The 16,356-nt window shown below is 74.2% G+C and overlaps 1 protein-coding gene across 2 annotated transcripts in view; it reads left to right on the forward strand.

Annotated features, from left to right (window-relative positions):
• The window catches only part of ATP1A3 (ATPase Na+/K+ transporting subunit alpha 3), a 38,834-nt gene extending 22,478 nt beyond the window's left edge, over positions 1-16,356 (forward strand). For both annotated transcript variants that reach the window (XM_089772305.1, XM_089772306.1), the window contains exons 12-23: positions 3,285-3,477; positions 5,041-5,216; positions 5,701-5,837; positions 7,076-7,226; positions 8,304-8,472; positions 8,863-9,017; positions 10,108-10,231; positions 10,787-10,932; positions 13,107-13,237; positions 13,682-13,783; positions 14,237-14,328; positions 15,723-16,356. In XM_089772305.1, the coding sequence (XP_089628431.1) occupies positions 3,285-3,477; positions 5,041-5,216; positions 5,701-5,837; positions 7,076-7,226; positions 8,304-8,472; positions 8,863-9,017; positions 10,108-10,231; positions 10,787-10,932; positions 13,107-13,237; positions 13,682-13,783; positions 14,237-14,328; positions 15,723-15,751 (1,605 nt within the window). In that variant the 3' untranslated portion in view covers positions 15,752-16,356. The remainder of the gene's footprint in view (positions 1-3,284; positions 3,478-5,040; positions 5,217-5,700; positions 5,838-7,075; positions 7,227-8,303; positions 8,473-8,862; positions 9,018-10,107; positions 10,232-10,786; positions 10,933-13,106; positions 13,238-13,681; positions 13,784-14,236; positions 14,329-15,722) is intronic.

Genomic DNA, 16,356 nt, shown 5'->3' on the forward strand with positions numbered 1-16,356 from the left:
CACTCCCTCGCCCTGCCCCTCAGCCTCACATCTCCCCACCCCCTCAGCCCCCGGCACTCCCTCGCCCTGCCCCTTAGCCTCACATCTCCCCACCCCCTCAGCCCCCCGCACTCCCTCGCCCTGCCCCTCAGCCTCACATCTCCCCACCCCCTCAGCCCCCCGCACTCCCTCGCCCTGCCCCTCAGCCCCCCTCCTCAGCCCCCGCACTCCCTCGCCCTGCCCCTCAGCCCCGCATCTCCCCACCCCCTCAGCCCCCCTCCTCAGCCCCCCGCACTCCCTCGCCCTGCCCCTCAGCCTCACATCTCCCCACCCCCTCAGCCCCCGGCACTCCCTCGCCCTGCCCCTTAGCCTCACATCTCCCCACCCCCTCAGCCCCCCGCACTCCCTCGCCCTGCCCCTCAGCCTCACATCTCCCCACCCCCTCAGCCCCCCGCACTCCCTCGCCCTGCCCCTCAGCCTCACATCTCCCCACCCCCTCAGCCCCCCGCACTCCCTCGCCCTGCCCCTCAGCCTCGCATCTCCCCACCCCCTCAGCCCCCCGCACTCCCTCGCCCTGCCCCTCAGCCTCGCATCTCCCCACCCCCTCAGCCCCCCGCACTCCCTCGCCCTGCCCCTCAGCCTCGCATCTCCCCACCCCCTCAGCCCCCCACACTCCCTCGCCCTGCCCCTCAGCCCCCCTCCTCAGCCCCCGCACTCCCTCGCCCTGCCCCTCAGCCCCGCATCTCCCCACCCCCTCAGCCCCCCTCCTCAGCCCCCCGCACTCCCTCGCCCTGCCCCTCAGCCTCACATCTCCCCACCCCCTCAGCCCCCGGCACTCCCTCGCCCTGCCCCTCAGCCTCACATCTCCCCACCCCCTCAGCCCCCCGCACTCCCTCGCCCTGCCCCTCAGCCTCACATCTCCCCACCCCCTCAGCCCCCCGCACTCCCTCGCCCTGCCCCTCAGCCTCGCATCTCCCCACCCCCTCAGCCCCCCGCACTCCCTCGCCCTGCCCCTCAGCCTCACATCTCCCTACCCCCTCAGCCCCCGGCACTCCCTCGCCCTGCCCCTTAGCCTCGCATCTCCCCACCCCCTCAGCCCCCCGCACTCCCTCGCCCTGCCCCTCAGCCTCGCATCTCCCCACCCCCTCAGCCCCCCGCACTCCCTTGCCCTGCCCCTCAGCCTCGCATCTCCCCACCCCCTCAGCCCCCCTCTCACCTGCGAGCCCCCATCCACCCTCCCCTCAGCCCCGCATCTCCCCACCCCCTCAGCCCCCATCCACCTGGCCCCCCCAGACTCCCATCACCCTGCTTCCTCAGCCCCCCATCTCACCTGCGAGCTCCCATCCACCCTCCCCTCAGCCCCGCATCTCCCCACCCCCTCAGCCCCCCTCGCCCTGCCCCTCAGCCCCGCATCTCCCTGCCCCCTCAGCCCCCCTTGCCCTGCCCCTCAGCCCCGCATCATTTGGTCAGAGGTAAACAGGATGAGGTTTAATAAAGAGAAATGCAAAGTGCTCCACTTAGGAAGGAACAATCAGTTCCATACATACAAGATGGGAAGCGACTGTCTAGGAAGGAGCATGGCGGAAAGGGATCTAGGGGTCATAGTGGACCACAAGTTGAATATGAGCCAACAGTGTGATGCTGTTGCAAAAAAAGCAAATATGATTCTAGGTTGTATCAACAGGTGTGTTGTAAGCAAAACTCGTGAAGTCATTCTGCCGCTCTACTCTGCACTAGTTAGGCCTCAGCTGGAGTACTGTGTCCAGTTCTGGGCGCCACATTTCAAGAAAGATGTGGAGACATTGGAAAGGGTACAGAGAAGAGCGACAAGAATGATTAAAGGTTTAGAGAACATGACCTATGAAGCCAGGCTTCATGAACTGGGCTTGTTTAGTTTGGAAAAAAGAAGATTAAGGGGGGACATGATAGCGGTTTTCAAATATCTAAAAGGGTGTCACAAGGAGGAAGGAGAAAATTTGTTCCTCTTGGTTTCTGAGGACAGGACAAGGAGTAATGGGCTTAAAGTGCAGCAGGGGAGGTTTAGATTGGACATTAGGAAAAAATTCCTAACTGTCAGGGTGGTCAAATATTGGAATAAATTGCCAAGGGAGGTGGTGGAATCTCCCTCTCTGGAGATATTTAAGAACAGGTTAGATAGACATCTGTCAGGGATGGTGTAGACGGAGCTTGGTCCTGCCTTGAGGGCGGGGGGCTGGACTCGATGACCTCTCGAGGTCCCTTCCAGTCCTAGGATTCTATGATTCTATGATCTCCCTGCCCCCTCAGCCACCCTCGCCCTGCCCCTCAGCCTCACATCTCCCCACCTCCTCAGCCCCCATCCACCCGGCCCCCCCAGGCTCCATCACCCTGCTCCCTCACCCCCCCATCTCACCTGCGAGCTGCCATCCACCCTCCCCTCAGCCCCGCATCTCCCCACCCCCTCAGCCCCCCCTCCTCAGCCCCCCGCACTCCCTCGCCCTGCCCCTCAGCCTCACATCTCCCCACCCCCTCAACCCCCATCCACCTGGCCCCCCCAGGCTCCATCACCCTGCTCCCTCAGCCCCCATCTCACCTGCGAGCTGCCATCCACCCTCCCCTCAGCCCCCCTCGCCCTGCCCCTCAGCCCCGCATCTCCCTGCCCCCTCAATCCCCCTCGCCCTGGCCCTCAGCCCCACATCTCCCCATCCCCTCAGCCCCCCTCGCCCTGGCCCTCAGCCCCACATCTCCCCATCCCCTCAGCCCCCCTCACCCTGCCCCCTCAGCCCCCTCCCCTGTGGTAACCCCCCAGCTCTCTGAGACCCCCTAGGACTCCACCCCAAGCCCCAAGGCAGCCCCAGGCCCCTAGCCCCAGGCCCCCCAGGGGGGAGGGGTCCTGCTGCATTCTCAGCCGGCTCCTCCCCGCCCTGATGAGATTAGCTCGGATTCCCCCTGAGCAGCAGCCTGGAAGGATCCCAGGCTCACCCCTCCCCCGCGTGGGAGTCTGGGCTCTGCTGGCACGTGGGGGGGGGGGGCCCGGTGAGTGTCAGGAGCCACAGGCCACGTGCTGCCCCCCAACATCCCCCATCACCCCCCCTTGGGATGGCCCCCCCGCCCGGCATCCACTCGTGATCCGCATCCAGTCCAGCCAGGCCCCCCATGTCTCCTGAGGGCAGCCGTGCCCCGTGTGGGGAAACCGAGGCACCGAAGGAGCAGGGCGGCGCTCCCTGTGGGAGGGGCATGGGCAGACAGGGGCTGGCAGCGCCCCACTGGCTGGGTGTGGGGGGGCCGTGGGTCTGCGGCCCACCCCTCACCCCCTGTGCCCCCAGCTGTCCATCCACGAGACGGAGGATCCCAACGACAACCGGTACCTGCTGGTGATGAAGGGGGCCCCGGAGCGCATCCTGGACCGCTGCTCCACCATCCTGCTGCAGGGCAAGGAGCAGCCGCTGGACGAGGAGCTGAAGGAGGCGTTTCAGAACGCCTACCTGGAGCTGGGCGGCCTGGGCGAGCGCGTGCTCGGTGGGTGCGGGGCCGGCGGGGGGGGGGGGCTGGGTGGGGGCCGGGCATGTGGGCCTGGGCTGGGGCTGAGTGGGGCTGGGGGCTGGGGCCAGGGGTTGGGTGGGGGCCGGGGCTGGGCGTGTGGGTCTGGGTGGGGGCCGGGGCTGGGCGTGTGGGTCTGGGTGGGGGCTGGGGCTGGCGTTGGCGCTGGGGCTGGGCGTGTGGGTCTGGGTGGGCGCCGGGGCTGGGCGTGTGGGTCTGGGTGGGCGCCGGGGCTGGGCGTGTGGGTCTGGGTGGGTGCCGGGGCTGGGCGTGTGGGTCTGGGTGGGGACGGGGCTGGGCGTGTGGATCCGGGTGGGGCCGGGGCTGGGCGTGTGGGTCTGGGTGGGGCCGGGGCTGTGTGTGAGGGTCTGGGTTGGTGCTTGGGCTGGGCGTGTGGGTCTGGGTGGGGCTGGGGCTGGACGTGTGGGTCTGGGTGGGGATGGGGCTGGGCGTGAGGGTCTGGGTTGGCGCTGGGGCTGGGCGTGTGGGTCTGGGTGGGGCCGGGGCTGGGCGTGTGGGTCTGGGTGGGGCCGGGGCTGGGCGTGTGGGTCTGGGTGGGGGCCAGGGCTGGGCGTGTGGGTCTGGGTGGGGGCCAGGGCTGGGCGTGTGGGTCTGGGTGGGGCCGGGGCTGGGTGTGTGGGTCTGGGTGGGGCCAGGGGCTGGGCGTGTGGGTCTGGGTGGGGCCGGGGCTGGGCGTGAGGGTCTAGGTTGGCGCTGGGGCTGGGCGTGTGGGTCTGGGTGGGGCCAGGGGCTGGGCGTGTGGGTCTGGGTGGGGATGGGGCTGGGTGTGAGGGTCTGGGTTGGCGCTGGGGCTGGGCGTGTGGGTCTAGGTGGGGCCAGGGGCTGGGCGTGTGGGTCTGGGTGGGGGCGGGGCTGGACGTGTGGGTCTGGGTGGGGCTGGGGCTGGGCGTGTGGGTCTGAGTGGGGCCGGGGCGTGTGGGTCTGGGTGGGGCCGGGGCGTGTGGGTCTGGGTTGGCGCTGGGGCTGGGCGTGTGGGTCTGGGTGGGGCGGGGCGTGTGGGTCTGGGTTGGCGCTGGGGCTGGGCGTGTGGGTCTGGGTGGGGCCGGGGCTGGGCGTGTGGGTCTGGGTGGGGCCGGGGCTGGGCGTGTGGGTCTCGGTGGGGCTGGGCGTGTGGGTCTGGGTGGGGGCCAGGGCTGGGGTTGGCGCCGGGGCTGGGCGTGTGGGTCTGGGTGGGGCTGGGGCGGGGCGTGTGGGTCTGGGTGGGGCCGGGGCTGGGCGTGTGGGTCTGGGTGGGGCCGGGGCGTGTGGGTCTGGGTGGGGCCGGGGCTGGGCGTGTGGGTTTGGGTGGGGGCCGGGGCTGGGCGTGTGGGTCTGGGTGGGGCCGGGGCGTGTGGGTCTGGGTGGGGCCGGGGCTGGGCGTGTGGGTCTGGGTGGGGCCGGGGCTGGGCGTGTGGGTCTGGGTGGGCGCCGGGGCTGGGTGTGTGGGTCTGGGTGGGGCCGGGGCGTGTGGGTCTGGGTGGGGCGGGGCGTGTGTGTCTGGGTGGGGCGGGGCCGTGGCTCTGACCCCCTGCCCCACGGCAGGGTTCTGCCATTTCTACATGCCGGAGGAGCAGTACCCCAAGGGCTTCGCCTTCGACTGCGACGACGTGAATTTCACCACCGAGAACCTCTGCTTCGTGGGGCTCATGTCCATGATCGACCCCCCCCGGGCGGCCGTGCCCGACGCCGTGGGGAAGTGCCGCAGCGCGGGCATCAAGGTGAGACGGGGCCCGGCGCCGGGACGGCCCCTGGGGGGTCACCTGGTGTGACGGCGCGTCGGGGTCCCCCCCCGGAGCGGCGCGGACAGACCCCCCCAGCCAGGACAATGGGGGGGGCGTTATCGCTTCTCCCGGACACAGCCCAGCACAGATGGGATCTGGCTCCAGGGCCTAGGACACCTCAGCCCCCTGGAGATGGGGGAGCCTGGGCCCCTAAACCCCAGCCCCTGCCTAGGCTGCTTCCCCCATGATCCCAGCCAGAAACTCAAACTCCCTCCCAGCCCTGCCCCCCGCCCGGTGCTGGTCCCCCCCCCTTTGTCTCGCCCGGGGAGGCTGCGCCTGGGTGTCTGGTGAATCTGCGTTTGGGGGAGTCCGTGGGAATCTCCCCTCCCAGCGCAGGGCCCCGGGGCACAGAGCCGCCAGCCCCCCCCTACGCCCCCCGGGACGGCCCCTCGGGGCTCACGGTCTCCCCTGCCCTGCCCAGGTGATCATGGTGACCGGGGACCACCCCATCACGGCCAAGGCCATCGCCAAGGGCGTGGGCATCATCTCCGAGGGCAACGAGACGGTGGAGGACATCGCAGCCAGGCTCAACATCCCCGTCAGCCAGGTCAACCCCAGGTAGGGGGAGCCCCCCCCGCACCCCACGCGTCCCGCCGGGAAAGGGCGATTTCACCCCCAGCTGAGGGGCCGGTCGCTGCGGGGGAGCCCCAGCCGGCAGGGGCACTGGGCCCAGGGACCCACCCTCGGGTCTCCCCCATCCTCTGTCAGGCGAGACCCCCTCCACCGAGCTTGGGGGCCCCCCACGGGCCTCCCCAGGAGACCTCCCCCAGAGACCCCACCCCCACTGGGCACCCCCCCCCACAGATATGCACACGCACACACACACACACACACAGACGCAGACACACACACACACAGACACACAGAGACGCAGACACACACACACACAGACACACACATGCACGCACACGCACACACACAGACACACACAGACACAGACACAGACACACAGAGACGCAGACACACACACACCCACACACACACGCACCCCCCCACACACACAGACGCACACGCACACACAGACACGCACACACACGCAGACACGCACACATGCAGACACGCACACACACACGCACACACACACACGCACACACACAGACCACAGAGCAGCACAGGCCAGCAGGGATCGCAGCACCAGAGTGACACCGCGGCTGCCCGACCAAATGCAGCTTCCACTGAGTCACAAGGGCATGGGGGGGACGTTAATTGCCCCACTGAGGTCACGCGGGTTAACTGCCCCGCGGAGGGCACGGGGGTTAACTGCCCCACGGAGGGCACCGGGGGTTAACTGCCCCGCGGAGGGCACCGGGGGTTAACTGCCCTGCAGAGGGCACGGGGGGTTAATTGCCCCACGGAGGGCACGGGGGGTTAACTGCCCCGCGGAGGGCATGGGGGGGTTAACTGCCCCGCGGAGGGCACGGGGGTTAACTGCCCCACGGAGGGCACAGGGGGTTAACTGCCCCGTGGAGGGCATGGGGGGTTAACTGCCCCACGGAGGGCACGGGGGGTTAACTGCCCCGCGGAGGGCACCGGGGGTTAACTGCCCCGTGGAGGGCATGGGGGGTTAACTGCCCCACGGAGGGCACGGGGGGTTAACTGCCCCGCGGAGGGCACCGGGGGTTAACTGCCCCACGGAGGGCACGGGGGGTTAACTGCCCCACGGAGGGCACCGGGGGTTAACTGCCCCGCGGAGGGCACGGGGGGTTAACTGCCCCGCGGAGGGCACGGGCGGCTCTGCAGCGAGGGGCGCTGGTGGTGCCAGGCTTCGCGAGGGCCCCATCCCCGCGCTCCCCCAGGGACGCCAAGGCCTGCGTGATCCACGGCACCGACCTGAAGGACATGAGCACGGAGCAGATCGACGAGATCCTGCAGAACCACACGGAGATCGTCTTCGCCCGGACCTCGCCCCAGCAGAAACTCATCATCGTCGAGGGCTGCCAGCGGCAGGTCAGGGCCCCCGCCCGTTACCCCCCCGCCCGTTACCCCCCGTGCCCCCCGCCTCGTTACCCCCCCGCCCGTTACCCCCCGCCCGTTACCCCCCGTGCCCCCCGCCCCGTTACCCCCCCGCCCGTTACCCCCCGTGCCCCCCGCCCCGTTACCCCCCCGCCCCGTACCCCTCCGCCCCGTTACCCCCCGTACCCCCCGCCCCGTTACCCCCCCGCCCGTTACCCCCCGTGCCCCCCGCCCCGTACCCCCCGCCCCGTTACCCCCCGTGCCCCCCGCGCCGCTACCCCCCCGCCCGTTACCCCCCCGCCCCGTTACCCCCCCGTCCCGTTACCCCCCGTGCCCCCCGCCCCGTTACCCCCCCGCCCCGGTACCCCCGTGCCCCCCGCCCCGTTACCCCCCCGCCCGTTACCCCCCGTGCCCCCCGCCCCGTTACCCCCCCGCCCGTTACCCCCCCGCCCCGTACCCCCCTGTGCCCCCCCGCCCGTTACCCCCCCGCCCCGTTACCCCCCCGCCCGTTACCCCCGTGCCCCCCGCCCGTTACCCCCCCGCCCGTTACCCCCCCGCCCCGTTACCCCCCGTGCCCCCCGCCCCGTTACCCCCCCCGTGTCCCTCACCCCGTTACCCCCCCGCCCCGTTACCCCCCCCGTGTCCCTCGCCCCGTTACCCCCCCCGCCCCGTTACCCCCGTGCCCCCCGCCCCGTTACCCCCCCATGTCCCCCGCCCCGTTACCCCCCCCGCCCTGTTACCCCCCCGTACCCCCCCGCCCCGTTACCCCCCGCCCCGTTACCCCCCTGTGCCCCCCGCCCTGTTACCCCCCCGCCCGTTACCCCCCCGTGCCCCCCCGCCCCGTTACCCCCCCGCCCCGTGCCCCCCCGCGCGCCCCCTGCCCCGTTACCCCCCACCCCTCCGCCTCATTACCTCCCCTCCCCGTGCCACCCCGCCCTGTTACCCCCCGCCCTGTGCCCCCCCGCGCGCCCCCCGCCCTGTTACCCCCCTGCCCCGTTACCCCCCCGTTACTCCCCCGCCCCGTTACCCCCCCGCCCCACCCCCACCCCCCTGACTGTGCCGCCCCCGCAGGGCGCCATCGTGGCGGTGACGGGCGACGGCGTGAACGACTCGCCGGCGCTGAAGAAGGCCGATATCGGCGTGGCCATGGGCATCGCCGGCTCCGACGTCTCCAAGCAGGCGGCCGACATGATCCTGCTGGACGACAACTTCGCCTCCATCGTCACCGGCGTGGAGGAGGGTGAGGGCGGGGGGCGGAGGGGGGCTGTGGCCCCCGTTGGCCCCCCATGGCTCCCTGGCCCCCGCTGGCCCCCCACAGCCCCCTCTCCCTCCTCACCCCCTCTGGGCCCTCCCATCCCCCTGACCCCACTGCTGGCCCCCCACGGCCCCCACTCCCTCCTCACCCCCGCTGGCCCCTCCCATGCCCCTCGACCCCCCCTGCTGGCCCCTCCCATGCTCCCCAACCCCTTTGTTGGCCCCCCACGGCCCCCCCGCTCCCGCCTCTCCCCCGCTGGGCCCTCCCAAGCCCCCCGACCCCCCTGATGACCCCCCCATGGGCCACCTTGTTCCCTCCTCACCCCTGCTGGCCCCCCATGGCCCCCGCTCCCTCCTCACCCCCGTCTCCCCCCAGGGCGGCTGATCTTCGACAACCTGAAGAAATCCATCGCCTACACGCTGACCAGCAACATCCCGGAGATCACCCCCTTCCTGCTCTTCATCATGGCCAACATCCCGCTGCCCCTGGGCACCATCACCATCCTCTGCATCGACCTGGGCACCGACATGGTGAGCCGCCTGCTCGGCCCCGCGCCCCAGGGCCCCCCTGCTCGGCCCCCCGCCCCCCAGGGCCCGCCTGCACCGCCCCCCGCCCCCCAGGGCCCCCCTGCTCGACCCCCCGCCCCCCAGGGCCCGCCTGCACCGCCCCCCGCCCCCCAGGGCCCGCCTGCACCGCCCCCCGCCCCCCAGGGCCCCCCCCTGCTCGGCCCCCCGCCCCCCAGGGCCCCCCTGCACCGCCCCCCGCCCCCCAGGGCCCGCCTGCTCGGCCCCCCGCCCCCCAGGGCCCGGCTGCACGGCCCCCCGCCCCCCAGGGCCCACCTGCTCGGCCCCGCGCCCCCCAGGGCCCGCCTGCTCGGCCCCCCGCCCCCCAGGGCCCGCCTGCACCGCCCCCCGCCCCCCAGGGCCCGCCTGCTCGGCCCCCCGCCCCCCAGGGCCCCCCTGCACCGCCCCCGCCCCCCAGGGCCCCCCTGCTCGGCCCCCCGCCCCCCAGGGCCCCCCTGCTCGGCCCCGCGCCCCCCAGGGCCCGCCTGCTCGGCCCCGCGCCCCCCAGGGCCCGCCTGCTCGGCCCCCCGCCCCCCAGGGCCCCCCTGCACGGCCCCGCGCCCCCCAGGGCCCCCCTGCACGGCCCCCCGCCCCCCAGGGCCCGCCTGCACGGCCCCGCGCCCCCCAGGGCCCCCCTGCACCGCCCCCGCCCCCCAGGGCCCGCCTGCACCGCCCCCCGCCCCCCAGGGCCCGCCTGCACCGCCCCCCGCCCCCCAGGGCCCGCCTGCACGGCCCCCCGCCCCCCAGGGCCCCCCTGCACGGCCCCGCGCCCCCCAGGGCCCCCCTGCACGGCCCCCCGCCCCCCAGGGCCCGCCTGCACCGCCCCCCGCCCCCCAGGGCCCGCCTGCACCGCCCCCCGCCCCCCAGGGCCCATCTGCACCGCCCCCCGCCCCCCAGGGCCCATCTGCACAGCCGGCCCCCAGCCTGCCCCCACAGCCCCTCTGCCCCGCGGGCAGCCCCCTCAGCCTCCTTCTCCCAGGCACCCGCCATCTCCCACCGTCATAGCCTCGGCCCCTCCGATCTGCCCGGGCAGCCCCCTCTAACCTCCCTCCCCCAGGTCCCCGCCATCTCCCTGGCCTACGAAGCTGCCGAAAGCGACATCATGAAGCGCCAACCTCGAAACCCCCGGACTGACAAGCTGGTGAACGAGAGGCTGATCAGCATGGCCTACGGGCAGATCGGTGAGGGGCGGGGCCTACGGGCAGATCGGTGAGGGGCGGGGTCTTGGGCAGATCGGTGAGGGGTGGGGCCTACGGGCAGATCGGTGAGGGGCGGGGCCTACGAGCAGATCGGTGAGGGGGTGGGACCTACAGGCAGATCGGTGAGGGGCGGGGCCTACAGGCAGATTGGGGATGGGGGCGGGGCCTATGGGCAGATCGGTGAGGGGCGGGGTCTTGGGCAGATCGGTGAGGGGTGGGGCCTACGGGCAGATTGTTGAGAGGTGGGGCCTACGGGCAGTTCAGTGAGGGACAGGGCCTATGGGCAGATTGGGGGTGGGGGCGGGGCCTACGTGCAGATCGTTGAGGGGCGGGGCCTGTGGGCAGATCGGTGAGGGGCGGGGCCTATGGCAGATCGGTGAGGGGCGGGGCCTACGGGCAGATCTTCGAGATGCCAGATGGGGCCACTTGGTGCAAGGCCTGGGGGGGACGGGGGGCATGTTCCTACCTCTCCTGCTGCCCCCTCCCTCCCGGCTCCCCCGCCCTGCCCCTCGCCCCGCTGACCCCTCTGTGCCCCAGGCATGATCCAGGCGCTGGGCGGGTTCTTCGCCTACTTTGTGATCCTGGCTGAGAACGGCTTCCTGCCCTCGGGGCTCGTGGGCATCCGCCTGAACTGGGACGACCGGACCGTCAACGACCTGGAGGACAGCTACGGGCAGCAGTGGGTGAGTGGGGCCGAGCCGGGGGCGCTGGCGCCTGCTTCACTGGGCCAGGGTTGCGGGGGGGGGGGCGTGTCGGGGCCCCCCCCGCACGATGAGACTCCTCCAGCCGGTGGAACAGAGGGGGGGTTATTGCGTCGGGCAGCACCGGCCTGAGCCTCGCGGAGACCCGGCGCTGACCCTGCCCTGGCCTGGGGCCCCCTCCGGCGGGGTGTGAGCCTGGGCGGCGAGGGCCGCAAACGGCGTCTCCGAGGGCCCGGCGGCCCCGGGCCCCGCTCTCAGTGCAGGGTGGCTGACGCCGCCGCGGGGTCGGGCTGGAAAAGCCCCTGCCTGGTGCGGGGAGAAATTGCCAGGAGGGGGGTGGAGTCCCTGTCCCGGGGGACACGCCTGGGGCGACGGGCTGGGTGGGGCTGGGTCCTGCCGCGGGGCAGAGCCGGGACTTGGCCTCTCGAGGTCCCTGCCAGTTCGAGGGTCCCTGGTTCTCGGTCACTGCTCCCTCCTGCTTCCTCTTTCAGCAGCTTGGGCCTGGTCCCTGCTCCTACCCGGTGGGGGGGGGGCACCTGCAGGCCCCACCCCTGGTCCATTGCCCCGCCCCTGCCCGGAGGGGCACCCACAGGCCCCGCCCCTGGTCCATTGCCCCGCCCCTGGTCCATTGCCCCGCCCCTGCCCGGGGGAGGCACCCACAGGCCCCGCCCCTGGTCCATTGCCCCTCCCCTGTCCGGGGGGGGCACCCACAGGCCCCGCCCCTGGTCCATTGCCCCGCCCCTGCCTGGGGGGGCGCCCGCAGGCCCTGCCCCTGGTCCATTGCCCCGCCCCTGCCCGGGGGGGGCACCCACAGGCCCCGCCCCTGGTCCATTGCCCCGCCGCTGCCTGGGGGGGGCACCCACAGGCCCCGCCCCTGGTCCATTGCCCCGCCCCTGCCCGGAGGGGCACCCACAGGCCCCGCCCCTGGTCCATTGCCCCGCCCCTGCCCGGGGGAGGCACCCACAGGCCCCGCCCCTGGTCCATTGCCCCTCCCCTGTCCGGGGGGGGCACCCACAGGCCCCGCCCCTGGTCCATTGCCCCGCCCCTGCCTGGGGGGGGCACCCACAGGCCCCGCCCCTGGTCCATTGCCCCGCCCCTGCCCGGGGGGGCACCCACAGGCCCTGCCCCTGGTCCATTGCCCCACCCCTGGTCCATTGCCCCGCCCCTGCCCGGGGGGGGCACCCACAGGCCCTGCCCCTGGTCCATTGCCCCGCCCCTGCCCGGGGGGGCACCCACAGGCCCCGCCCCTGGTCCATTGCCCCGCCCCTGCCCGGGGGGGCACCCACAGGCCCCGCCCCTGGTCCATTGCCCCGCCCCTGGTCCATTGCCCCGCCCCTGCCCGGGGGGGCACCCACAGGCCCCGCCCCTGGTCCATTGCCCCGCCCCTGCCCGGGGGGGCACCCACAGGCCCCGCCCCTGGTCCATTGCCCCGCCCCTGGTCCATTGCCCCGCCCCTGCCCGGGGGGGCACCCACAGGCCCCGCCCCTGGTCCATTGCCCCGCCCCTGCCCAGGGGGGGCACCCACAGGCCCCGCCCCTGGTCCATTGCCCCGCCCCTGCCCGGGGGAGGCACCCACAGGCCCCGCCCCTGGTCCATTGCCCCTCCCCTGTCCGGGGGGGGCACCCACAGGCCCCGCCCCTGGTCCATTGCCCCTCCCCTGTCCGGGGGGGGCACCCACAGGCCCCGCCCCTGGTCCATTGCCCCACCCCTGCCCGGGGGGGCGCCCGCAGGCCCCGCCCCTGGTCCATTGCCCCGCCCCTGCCCGGGGGGGGGGCGCCCGCAGGCCCTGCCCCTGGTCCATTGCCCCGCCCCTGCCCGGGGGGGCGCCCGCAGGCCCTGCCCCTGGTCCATTGCCCCGCCCCTGCCCGGGGGGGGGCGCCCGCAGGCTCCGCCCCTGGTCCATTGCCCCGCCCCTGCCCGGGGGGGCGCCCGCAGGCCCTGCCCCTGGTCCATTGCCCCGCCCCTGCCCGGGGGGGGCGCCCGCAGGCCCCGCCCCTGGTCCATTGCCCCGCCCCTGCCCGGGGGGGGCGCCCGCAGGCCCCGCCCCTGGTCCATTGCCCCGCCCCTGCCCGGGGGGGCGCCCGCAGGCCCTTTGGAGCGCCGGGCGCAGCGCGTGGGGTTTCCGAGGGGCCTGAGGCTGATTCCCCTCCCCACAGACCTACGAGCAGCGCAAGGTGGTGGAGTTCACCTGCCACACGTCCTTCTTCGTCAGCATCGTGGTGGTGCAGTGGGCCGACCTCATCATCTGCAAGACACGCAGGAACTCCGTCTTCCAGCAGGGCATGAGGCGAGCTGCGCTTAGGGGCTGCGGGGCAGGAAGGAGGGCTGGGGGGTGGGAGTGAGGGGCAGGGCTGGGGGGCAGGGCCGTGGGGGGAGTGTGGGGCAGGGCTGTGGGGCAGGGCCGTGGGCGGAGGGCCGTGGGGGGAGCGTGGGGGGAGCGTGGGGCAGGGCTGGGGGGCAGGGCCGTGGGCGGAGGGCCGTGGGGCAGGGCTGGGGGGCAGGGCCGTGGGCGGAGGGCCGTGGGGGGAGCGTGGGGGGAGCGTGGGGCAGGGCTGGGGGGCAGGGCCGTGGGCGGAGGGCCGTGGGGCAGGGCCGTGGGGGAAGCGTGGGGCAGGGCTGGGGGGCAGGGCCGTGGGGGGAGCGTGGGGCGGGAGCGTGGGGCAGGCCGTGGGGGGAGCGTGGGGCCGGGGGGGAGCGAGGCCCCCCCGGTGCTATTTTCACTGTCTCCCAGAAACAAGATCCTGATCTTCGGGCTGTTCGAGGAGACGGCGCTGGCCGCGTTCCTGTCGTACTGCCCGGGGATGGACGTGGCGCTGCGGATGTACCCCCTGAAGTGAGTGGGCGCCGGGGCCGCGCTGCACTTTCAGCTTTCACCCACCAGGGGCTGCTGCGGCGCCAGGCGGAGCGGGCCCAGGCTGGGGGCCGGCTGGGGGGCCGTGGGCCGGGGGGGCTGTGGGCCGGGGGGGCACTGGGCCGGGGGGGCCGTGGGCCGGGGGGCCGTGGGCCGTGGGGTCCTGGGCCGGGGGGGCCGTGGGTGGGGGGTCCTGGGCTGGGGGGCCGTGGGTGGGGGTCCTGGGCCGGGCGGGCCGTGGGTGGGGGGCACTGGGCCGGGGGGCCGTGGGTGGGGGGTCCTGGGCCGGGGGGGCCGTGGGCCGGGGGGGCACTGGGCCGGGGGGCCGTGGGCCGTGGGGTCCTGGGCCGGGGGGGCCGTGGGCGGGGGGGCCGTGGGCGGGGGGTCCTGGGGCAGCAGCCCCGGCACTAACCCGCCGCCGCGTCTCTCCGCCAGGCCCAGCTGGTGGTTCTGTGCCTTCCCCTACAGCTTCCTCATCTTCGTGTACGACGAGATCCGCAAACTCATCCTGCGCCGCAACCCCGGAGGTGGGGGCGCTGGGGGGCGGGGGCCTGGCGGGGGCGGGGTGGTGAGGAGGGGGAGGGGGTGTGCGTGGGGGTGAGGGGGAGGGCGGGGGCAGTGCAGATGCAGGGGCCTGGTGGGGGCGGTGAGGGGGGCTGGGGCAGGGGGAGGGAGGGGACGGTGCAGACGCGGGGGCCCGTCCAGGGCGGTGAGGGGGGCTGGGGCAGGGGGCGGGAGGGGACGCTGCAGGTGAGGGGGGTTGGGCGGGGGGAGGGGACGGTGCAGACGCGGGGGCCCGTCCGGGGCGGTGAGGGGGGCTGGGGCAGGGGGCGGGAGGGGACGGTGCAGACGCGGGGGCCCGTCCGGGGCGGTGAGGGGGGCTGGGGCAGGGGGCGGGAGGGGACGCTGCAGGTGAGGGGGGTTGGGCGGGGGGAGGGGACGGTGCAGACGCGGGGGCCCGTCCGGGGCGGTGAGGGGGGCTGGGGCAGGGGGCGGGAGGGGATGCTGCAGGTGAGGGGGGTTGGGCGGGGGGAGGGGTGGTGCAGATGCGGGGGCCCGTCCGGGGCGGTGAGGGGGGCTGGGGCAGGGGGCGGGAGGGGACGCTGCAGCTGAGGGGGCTTGGGCGGGGGGAGGGGCGGTGCAGACGCGGGGGCCCGTCCAGGGCGGTGAGGGGGGCTGGGGAAGGGGGCGGGAGGGGACGGTGCAGGTGAGGGGGGTTGGGCGGGGGGAGGGGCGGTGCAGACGCGGGGGCCCGTCCGGGGCGGTGAGGGGGGCTGGGGCAGGGGGCGGGAGGGGACGCTGCAGCTGAGGGGGCTTGGGCGGGGGGAGGGGCGGTGCAGACGCGGGGGCCCGTCCAGGGCAGTGAGGGGGCTGGGGCAGGGGGCGGGAGGGGACGCTGCAGGTGAGGGGGGTTGGGCGGGGGGAGGGGCGGTGCAGACGCGGGGGCCCGTCCAGGGCGGTGAGGGGGGCTGGGGAAGGGGGCGGGAGGGGACGCTGCAGCTGAGGGGGTTGGGTGGGGGAGGGGCGGTGCAGACGCGGGGGCCCGTCCAGGGCAGTGAGGGGGGCTGGGGAAGGGGGCGGGAGGGGACGCTGCAGCTGAGGGGGGTTGGGCGGGGGAGGGGCGGTGCAGACGCGGGGGCCCGTCCGGGGCGGTGAGGGGGGCTGGGGCAGGGGGCGGGAGGGGACGCTGCAGCTGAGGGGGGTTGGGTGGGGGAGGGGCGGTGCAGACGCGGGGGCCCGTCCGGGGCGGTGAGGGGGGCTGGGGAAGGGGGCGGGAGGGGACGCTGTAGCTGAGGGGGGTTGGGTGGGGGAGGGGCGGTGCAGACGCGGGGGCCCGTCCGGGGCGGGGGGGCCGGGGGCACGGGGGAGGAGCGTTTGGGGGCTGGGGTGACCCAGCACTAACCCCCCTTCTCTCTCCCAGGTTGGGTCGAGAAGGAAACCTATTATTGAGCCCCCCTGTTCCCAGCCCCCCCCATGGCGCCGGAGACCACCAGGCTGGGACCAGCCGCTCGGAGGAAAATGCCCCCCCCTCGTGTGGCTGCAAATGTGACACCGTCCCTGCCCCGCCCCCTGGACTGGACCCGGCCTCCGGAGCTGAGGGCGGGCCCGGGAGCAGTAGGGGGCAGCCATGGGTCATACGGCCCCCCAGTCTCACAGGTCCCCCCAGTGTGTGGTTCTTCCCCTCAGCTCACAGCCCCCCCATGTCCCTGCCCCCCAAGTCGTGCGAGTGCCCCCTTCTCCAGCCCCACTGGGCAATGGGGGCAGGCGCCGGGCACCACCTCAGGCAGTGGGGGGGGTCAGTGGAGCCCCAGGGATTCCCGGGGGGGGGGTAGAACCCAGGAGTCTGAGGCCCCACCCCAGCATGCCTTTACCTGCCCAGACAGTAGCGCCCCCCACGCGCGTGGGGCAGGGGGCTGCTCCTCACCCCAGGTTGCACCGTAGGGACCAAGCGGAGCCAGGCCCTGATGCCCGGGGGCCCTCCCCCCCCCATTTGGGGAGCGCGTCGTCATGTGACAAAATCAAACTCACTTTAACAAATAAACACAAAGCCAGGC

Source organism: Pelodiscus sinensis, chromosome 22 (assembly GCF_052426305.1).
Source record: "Pelodiscus sinensis isolate ZL-2025 chromosome 22, ASM5242630v1, whole genome shotgun sequence".
NCBI lineage: Eukaryota > Metazoa > Chordata > Testudines > Trionychidae > Pelodiscus > Pelodiscus sinensis.